Genomic DNA, 9,789 nt, shown 5'->3' with positions numbered 1-9,789 from the left:
GAATATTCAGTGAAAGAAAGGGGATAGTGATAGTAGTGTGAAAGTGGTAGATTTAATCAAACCACACAACCAATGCAGAAAGGAAAGAGAAGGAATAAACAACTCTATCTCAAGCAGGTGTAGCTTTAAGGCTCACCTAGGCATGGATGGAACAGAGAGTTACTCACTGTGAAATCACAAGAGGCGAACGGAGAATAGCCAAGCTTGTGGGACACATTAAAGAATATTGAAAATCACTTTGAGAAAACATTGTCCCTTGTAGCATACCTTAGTAGATAAACAATAAACCAAAAACCATAAGTTTGCCCACAGAGATGAACCCTGAGACAGTTAACAATAACTGCTGGAAAGGTCATGACATTAAGAGTGGAGACATGATGCAGGCAGTTTAACACCATTAACGATCTTGGAAATGTAAAAGGCGAATAGATTAAATGCACCAATGTTGCAGATGGGGCAACATCTGTTCAATAACAGTGAAAACAAATGTGTAATTAGCGTTAAAATAAATCTCCGACCTCAAGTTGATCCTGGCTGACATAAAAAGATGAAAGACCTGGTAAGGCAAAGGGGGAAAGTGTGCCCTGGAATTGTGACTCCTGCTCACTATAGGAGGTTTCAGAGTTTAACCTTTACGGAATGGTTCTAGCATAAAGGGGGGTTACAGATGAAAGCACCTCAAGAATCTTAAGAGGAGTTCAGACAGCTGAAAGAATCCCTGGGTTGTTTCAAAAGAGGACATAATGTTTATGAGGATCAGACTGCTTTTTTATCTAACCTGAGAAGTTGTTGGTGCGTGAGCTAGACACAGGTATGTAGTACATTTCAATGTGGGGTTCTGGCTGATTGTCTAGAAAATCTATAAAGGACCTTACGCAAGGAAAATGAGTGGATACACATCAGGGATTTTTTGAAAGAGGTGATCCACTCACACATCAGGGATGCCTTGACAAAGTTCATCCAGTCACGCACAGAGAGGTCAAATGTTACTTTGCTTTTTGCCGGGTGTGTAGACATCATTATTTTTTAATACAAAATGTTGGTGCCGCAAATCTTGACTGTGGAGTATGCGCTGGGGAAACAGGTGAGTTCCCTTGATGCCTTACTTTACACTAATATGGCAATAGCGAGTCATTTTATGTGGTTCTGGTTGTATTTTAATTGGATACGGACATGGTCACTTTATTTTGTAGTAGGACCAATCGTGGCCCGTGCAGGTAAGAGCGGTGCGGCGGTTAGGCCGGGTGGGGGGGAGGGATTTTGACTGACGATGATGAGGGAAAATTAAATAAATAATTAATTTACCCTCACCCTCGTCTGTCGAACTCCCACTCCAACCGGCCCACCGCTCTTACCCGCATGGGCCTCGGCTGAGTAGGACTACTCACTACACTTATTATTGGAGCACCAAATGGTTGTTCCTCCTGAGAAAAAGTGGACCTCTGACAACCTTGCCATGGGCGGTGCCATACTTATCAATAGGCATACATTGAGAGAGTCAGGGGACTGTAGCAATTTTCAGGCTTAAAGATTTAAGTTTGTTTTGTGCAGTTTAAAAGAACTCAGTGGTCGTTATCTGGTACACCTTTAGTACCTACTTGGGAGTCCAGGTTTCCAAAGGCATTCTTTATCTACTGTACACATTCACAGTACACCATTCTGCCTGACAAATGTTTATTTTTAAACTCTTGCTATTTTATTGTTTTAGTGCTGTCTTTCCACATCTTTTGATTAGACAACACAATGCTTACAATTTTCCAGCCATTTTTGCAATATTCTACCTGCCTTTCATTCTCAAAATACTGTTATGTCCCCTCAGTGCTCAATCACGACAGCCCAGCCTCACCCCATGTTAAATAAGTCCAGGAAAGTCACTGGTAAAGGCAGAGTAGTATCCATAATGTACACACAGATTTGGCATTTGCAACGTATGTCTAGAAGATAAAGAGACCCCTTTCAGAAGAACAGTGTTTTTTGTTGGGCACAGGGCTGAACAGTTTGATTGCAATAGTAAAAGTGTCAGCTCCCCTGTAGTGAGGATATGGGATTAACTGCGGACGTTGCTAAGTTAGCATAAGTTAGTATAAGCTTGGTGGCCATGCTGCCGCTTTTGCACACGTTACTACATGCCTTTGTTTTTGCAAATGCTCTGCTTTGCGTTTTCATATGAAAACTGTCTGCCTTTCACGTTTCTTGCTGTACTCAGTGGTCTTCATCTGCACATAATGTTCAAGGTTGAAAAACAACGTCCCTTGTTAATCTGCTTTGGTCAGCCCAACACACATAGACACAATATGAGAGCACAGCTGCACTACTGAAAATCGAGGGCTTTTAATATTGCATTGCATGCATGTTAGGGCACTTGGGAAAAACCTTTCCAGAAGAGAGGAGCTGCGCTTGTCCGGAGATGTAAACCTTTGCATCTAGACTCGGAGGTATGGGGTCCCCCATGTCAAAGCCCAGAGGTCTTCTATAATTATAATCAACTAGCTCCTAGCACTGGGAGGGTGGTAAGGCACATTAGTCCTTCTTCCACTATCTTTATAACATGATATCCCCGTTTGTATTCTATGGAATTGTAGCAATGCTCAATATATTGTGCGTATGCATTTTGCGGCTAGTATTGGCTTGTGTATTGCATTATAGAGCACGTTAGTTAAAATAAACATTTTAAATTATACTGTGTCTCTGATTACTCACGTTGTGGACAAGTATGAGAGAGTAAGCAAAAGAGTGTTCTTGTTCCTGTGATTCCTGAGAGAGACGGAGTGACATGTTCTAGGATGTCTAATCATTGATAGCTTCGCTGTAGTACGGAGAACGAATGAGACACTATAGCTTGTCTGATTGGGTTTCTGGGCACTGAGGTGGGTTGTTGGTACACCACTATACACCGAGGTCCTGGTTTCCTGCGCATAGTTCTGTATATGTGCAGAATCCCTGCAACACCCCAGTATAGATACGACTTCCAATATACCACAATCAGCAATGGAAGTTCAGGAACTAGGGTGCATTTTTGACTCAAATATATTTGGAACAGCTACCTTCTTTCCAATTCTATCACAAAGGCAAAGCGGAACAATGAAGAAGACAGTGTCTACAGCCTTCAAGTAAATTTCTTGGTGAAAGGAAGCACAGTGAATATTACTTCTCTTGGAAATTAATTTTCAAGTCCAGAGTGAGTCTGCATCTGTTTATTATCCTAGAGAATCACTAAGTACGCTTCACTAGAATGTTGCATTTATTCATTCTTGGACACCCATCTGAATGTTGGAATATATTTAGAAGATTATAAAATACAATCCCTGAAATGCCACGAGGTATCAGTAAATAGTGCTTGTACGTCGTTCCAGATGGACCTACAGGTACTTACCTCCTCATGTCTTCTTTTATGTGGAGGGTTAGCAGCTCCTTGGGAATATGGAAAGACATGATGCTCTCAGTCATCTGCTCCCGGACACACATCCATTTGTTGTCAGAAGTGGGGAATCTATACAACTTGCAGGTAGGGTTTTTTAACACTATTGGAAAAAATCAAATGACAGATTTAAACTGTGAACTCTGAAATACGGCAATAGAATATTTAGACAGTTTAAAGGTTTCAAAGCTGGTATTTCACAGAAAAGAGGCATATCTGTTGATTGTGTCGTTAATTCACAGTGCTGAATTCACTGGCAGGATATTCAGCTTCCCTAAACAACTATATTTAAACACAACATTTCATCTTTCTTACAATGCTGGTGAAAACAAGTTTTTACAATGAGTGTTGGTCTTAGAACAATAATCAATGCACCTGACAGAGTCTTGCAGGCCTATCCTTAATCCAAGCATTTATTTATTTATAGGTTTTATATAATCCTAGGTAGACTCAAAGAGGTCAGAGCGCTTTACATATAATGCAGGTTGTTTCATAGAAGTACATACTAGATCACAGACAGATCAAACATAGATGTAAATCCAAAAACAAATACCAAGTAAATTGTTATGCAGTCATGGTAGTTATGGAACATTGTAACCAAATAAGTTTATGATCTGAATGACAAAGAGGAATCTTAAACAATCAAATGCCTGCCTTAAATGGTCTTAAAGGATTCTCTGAATCGTTGGGAGCATAGCTTAGTTTGTTTAAGTATTAAAGTATTTGTTGAGGAGAAGGTATTAAAGGTCCCGTTTGAAGCAAAGGATGGGTTACAGCGGCGATCTCTAGGGAGTGTGTTTCAGATACTAGGAGCATTTCCAGAGAATGAGCAAGTCTGTGAGGATTTCTTATTCTCTTTGAGAGGGATGAGAAGAAGTGAGTTGGAGGGCATCAGAGACCTGGCTCTGCCTGCCTTGGAACGTTTGGAACCTAGGCAGTTTGGGTTATGGGTGTGAAGGGCTTTATGGGTGATGCAAGCAGTCTGGGAAGGACATGGCTTTTGTAGTTCGGACTGGACTGTTCCCATGGGGCACAGGGTCAGCGCTGATTTGCATATCGCCATTGTCTAACCCAGGGTGGTGTGGAGTGGAAAAACGATGGATTTGGGCCCAGATCTTTTGACTGGGGTGAATGTGTGACATTGATCCACATTCTGTCCATCATTGTTGTTTTTGCAGCAAGCAGTCTTGTAGACACATCTTCCTTCAATGGGAAGCCAATTGAGGTTCTTGAGGGCCGGAGAAATGTGCTCATATCGTTTGACACCTGTAAGTAGCCGGGCAGCCATGTTGAGTACTGTTGTAAGGCTGTCAAGGTGGGGTTTTGGAGTTCCTGTGAGTATGGCATTGCCATAATTCAGTTTTGAGAGGACATGTATGAGCTATTATACTTACATTATTTGGTGATAAAAAGAATGAACTTTACACAGTGTTTGTGGTTAGTTATAGATAGATATATAGATAGATAGTTATCATTATTACCATCAACTTTAGGTGCATCGACCAAAGGAAAGAAGTTGGTATGCAGGCTTGGTTAGTTATTTAGAATTGATACATACGAGCCTGTATAATAAAACACTGATTTTGTTTAGTCGTTTGGGACTAAATAATTTCAGCGCAGTTCAGCGGATGTTCATGTTGGGGTGTTTTATTGTGTATTAAGGGCCCATTTGAATGTAATAGATAACCGATCACTGATTGATGCTGGATCGATACTCGAATATGACTCTGAATGTTCTTAGGTAACATCTGGTAGTTGGGGATACAGCTGAAAAGACATTTGCCAGAACTACAATAAAGATACTGAAAAGAATCAACACTGATTCCTTTTGTGTATAAGAAGAAAGCCACTTTCAACGTTTGAGACCTTTCAGACAGCAATATGGTTATCCTTTAATCCCTTTACTGCTGCCCCTCCCCCCCCCGTCCCCCTCCCAAATGATGAACCCTTTTTTGGCTATTTGGGGCAGTTCATGCTTAGGGCTGCCAATCTTTTTTCCATATAAGGTATCCATGCCAAATTTACCTCCTATTTTTTTGAAATCCTGGGATTGTAAAGGTAGCCAGGGTTTGCGAATTTCTCAGGAGTGGACCGAGAAAGTAGGCAAAATGCTAATTATAGCTAATGTTTAAGTTTTTGGGAAAAATAGGAATAAGGTACTCCAGATACAGGCAGAGATCACTCAGTTAATACTATCCTTTAGAGAGAGATTCGACTCATGGGGCATAAGGCTCTCCAGGCAGGCAAAATCACGCTATCCAGGCCCTCTAGAAGAACCACTGGCGGAAAAAGAAAAAAAAAGAAAATCTGCTAGAACAAAAAGCCCAGGCAGTTTCAGTACTACGGAACGCAAGAGGGAATAGCCCACCCCGGCAATCCATCCACTATTCAATACAGGTAAACAACCAAACCCCAAAGATGACGCCAATTATTGGCGCGCTCTAACAGACACATTGAACAAACAGAAGAATAACTGACCATCCAAAAAACTCGAAAAGGATAACAGCCAGGAGATCCTCCATCTATTGTCCTGGAACATAGCCGGGTCCAGGAAGTGGCTGGAAGATGGCCTACTCCCCCACAACTGGACTGCATGTGATATCATCGCTCTTAAAGAAACTTGGGCACTCGAGGGGCTACCCCTTGTTGGGTATACACACTTTAGCATTCCTGCGAGAAAAAATTTCACCTATGGCCGCCCAAAAGGGGGACTATCAGTTTATATCTCGTCGGATATCAACATCAAATCAGAACAAATAGCACCGCAAGGGCCAAACACGCAATTAATACAACTATCTCTACCTGGGAGAGCAGTTCCGGTACTATTGGTTAATTTCTATGCACCTCCAAAGGTGAAAGAGAAACAAGCCCAGCTGGATGAGCTAGTATCCACAATTAGGGACATCCAAAATAATAACCCCACCTGGGAAGTCATCCTAACAGGTGACTTTAACTCAAATTTAATCTTTACACCAGAGGAGGATGAGATGCTAAGTGCTGCCAATGAATTTTGGAATGTTAAATCACAAAGCCAGCTTAAAACAGAGCGCTTCGATCCAATCGGTCAACAATTAGTAACAACCTTGGAATTTCTTGGGCTGCGGTTCCTCAACGGAAGAACTCCAGGTGATAATCCACCGCAGTACACCGATTTAGGAACCTTGACCACCTCAAGACTCGATTATACAGCAGTCTCACTTCCATTACTGCAATTCGTCCAGCAATTTTCAATTGAATACACATCAAAAAGCGATCATTCATACCAGCACACTTACTTTAATCTAAAACTCACCAAACACCGTAGCCTCAAGTCAGTGGGAGATAGCTCCTCTACCACTAACCTGAAACGACTCAATTAGACAACGACCAACATCGATGAGTTGCAGGCAAATGTAAAGAGATTAATAATGGAAAGTGAAACAACTACAGGCAACCAAATACAAAAATGGGAGGACTTTACGAAAAAGTTAACAACAACTAAGTCCATCACAAAAAAACCACGGCCCCCAATTCATAAAACCTCACTGCCAAAGAACCTGGTAAAGCTCAAAACAGAAATAAGGAGAAACGCAGAGCATTAAAAAAGACAACCACGTCCCCAAAAGATTGGGCTCAAAGACAGAACTTTAAGAAAGAGTAAAAAAAGAAAATGTGGGAACATAAAAGATCTCTGAAGGATGACTTCAGGGCAAGACTATTATGTACAGCAAAGAACACCAACTCAAACGCATTCCGGAGGATTATAAACAGTTTAAACCATCACTCAAACCCAATAACATCTAACGTCCAAGAAGCGGATTGGGCCGCGTTATTAACACAGAGGTTCTCGCAAGTAACACCTGACCAGCCCAGTACAGAAGTAAACCAACAAAACACTAACAAAGGGGACAAACAAAGAAAAGATAGCACCGTTTCCAGTGGCGAACTCAAAATCTGTCGCAGGCAAATACAACATCCGAAGGAAGAATGCAGAGTAAACCAATCATCAGAAGGGGATCTCCTTATAACAAAGCTCCATTGTGGCATGGTTCAGCCACGGGAGATGAAGGAGACAACAAATAAGCGCAAACACACAAGGTTTTGTGAAGAAGACATAAGGATAATTCTAAGGAATACTCGTGGCAGTGGAGCTCCAGGGCCGAACGGGATACCACCGATAATCTTTAAAACTGACCGGACTTTTGGAGCGGAAAATTAAAAAAACTATTTGACGAAATAGAAAGGGTTAATCAAATTCCATCGAGCTGGCAGGGTTCCATAATTTCACCCATCTTCAAAGGAGGAGACAGAACATCCCCAGCAAACTACAGACTAATCGCCCTCCTGGATGTGGAGGCGAAGTACTTTGCATCCCTAATCCTGGAAGATCTAACAAACTGGTCTGATGCCACAAAGAGAATACCGCCCAATCAAACAGGCTTCAGGAAAGGGACCGAGACGATGACAAACATCCTGTCTCTCTCAGTGTTAGCCGACAAATACCTATGGAAAAAACAGCCCCTCCACCTTTGTTTCATCGACTTAAAGGCGGCCTTCGATAGCGTAGATCATAACATCTTATGGAGAAAACTGCGCAGCTGGAACATCCCAGACAAAACACTGAGAGGAATACTACTCCTTTATTCCAACACTTGGATGGAAGAAAAATTGGGGAACGGAACACGGCTCTCAAGACAAATCAACACCAGTAAAGGCCTCAAGCAGGGCTGTGTTCTGGCACCGCATCTTTTCAATCTTTTTATGGCAGACTTAGCCCCAACCCTAAACAAGATCTCATCCCACCCACCCAAACTAGGCTCTTTATCCCTAACTCATCTATCCTACGCAGACGACGTGGTATTGTTGAGCCTAACGAAGATTGGCCTTCAAAGGTCACTAGTAGGGCTGGCGGAATTTATAACAAATAACAATCTGGAGATAAATACAACAAAAACAAAAACAATGGTCATCACCAGACGACGATCAGTCAACCCACACATCCAACTGGAGGGAACAAAAATAGAGGCCGTGACCAACTACAAGTACTCGGGCTTCTACTTTGATAATCGACATAACCACCAGCAACAAAAGACGTACATCGCCCAGAGAGCAAACTCACTGTCATTTGCTTTTAGATCCTTAGCCAAAAAGCTTACGGGGCTATCATATAAACCTCTATTGGCAACGATAAAAGCAAAAGTGCTTCCCACCCTATCATACGGCAGTGTGGGACTGCACGGGAAAGACGCGGAACTGCTCAACAAAATGCAGACAGCCATCTTTAAATACACCTTCCAAATTCAACGGGGAGCTTCACCAGCTCAGACGAGATTAGAATTTGGAATAATAAATTAAATAGTGGGAAGAAAGTACGCAAGCATAAAGTACTGGTACAGCTTGAAACAGAACATGGCAACCTCAGAATTGCACCAAGCACTGTGGGAAGAAATAAAAGATGATGTTAAATCCCCACACAACCAGTACCTTGAGAAGGCCATAACCGAGACTGGAACAAGAAATCTCTGGGAACTCAATCTGCCGTACCCAGCGCTCAAACAAGCCATAAACAAATCAACAAAATTCTATTCTCTTCTACTTGACAAATCCACGTTCAGCACGAGAAAACATGCTTGGATGGTCATATCAAACTAAAAAACTCTTACTGCAGCCCCATACCTAACAATTACATTCCCAGCTTACAGAAAACAAAAATTAATGGGGCTCCGTCTGGGAAATCTTCCATCAACCATGGACCAACCAATTTGGGTGCATGACGGACCCAAAACCTGTAGACTATGTGGGAGCAGCAAGGAGGACTTTATCCATCTAGTTTGTATCTGCTCGAATTTAGCCCAAGCACGAGCAGTCTTTCTAAAAAAGGCAATGAACGAACGAGGCATAAGAACGTGTAGATCGGCGATTATGTCAATTTTGAACCCAACAGACACCCGTCTGAACTGCTTATTATTAAAGTTCCTTGTGGCTCATGCCCAAGCGTTAAGGACAACATAACTGCGGTAGTTTTGTGAGAGGGCTCTTTTGAACTTAATAACGTATAAATATCAGAACTCTTGGAACTATAAACTACATGGATTGCTTAACTGTTTTTAAACAACAAATTCTTGCACCAGATTCAGAATGTTTAGAATGAATTAATAGAGAACATATCCATGCAAAAGGAATTTTTTAATGAGTAGTTGATTTTATAAAATGTATTATTATGGTTTTAATTAACTGAGACAATAAAAAACTTTTTCACCTATTCACCTTTACTCCAGATACAAGTGCCTGTGTTTTTTTTCTAAAAATGGCATCAATGAACGGTCTGCTGTATTAAAGTCACCATCTTCCCATCTTTCACAAACAAACAGAGGTGAATAAAAAAAATGTTT

The 9,789-nt window shown here is 41.5% G+C and overlaps 1 protein-coding gene across 2 annotated transcripts in view; it reads right to left on the bottom strand.

Moving 5' to 3' along the window:
- The window catches only part of INPP4B (inositol polyphosphate-4-phosphatase type II B), a 1,970,577-nt gene that overhangs the window by 1,143,172 nt on the left and 817,616 nt on the right, over nt 1–9,789 (bottom strand). For both annotated transcript variants that reach the window (XM_078676858.1, XM_078676856.1), the window contains one exon: nt 3,374–3,521. In XM_078676858.1, coding sequence (XP_078532984.1) covers nt 3,374–3,521 — 148 coding nt within the window. The remainder of the gene's footprint in view (nt 1–3,373; nt 3,522–9,789) is intronic.

The sequence above is a fragment of the Lissotriton helveticus genome, chromosome 2_1, assembly GCF_964261635.1.
Source record: "Lissotriton helveticus chromosome 2_1, aLisHel1.1, whole genome shotgun sequence".
NCBI lineage: Eukaryota > Metazoa > Chordata > Amphibia > Caudata > Salamandridae > Lissotriton > Lissotriton helveticus.
This window is presented reverse-complemented; position numbering and strand designations above follow the sequence as displayed.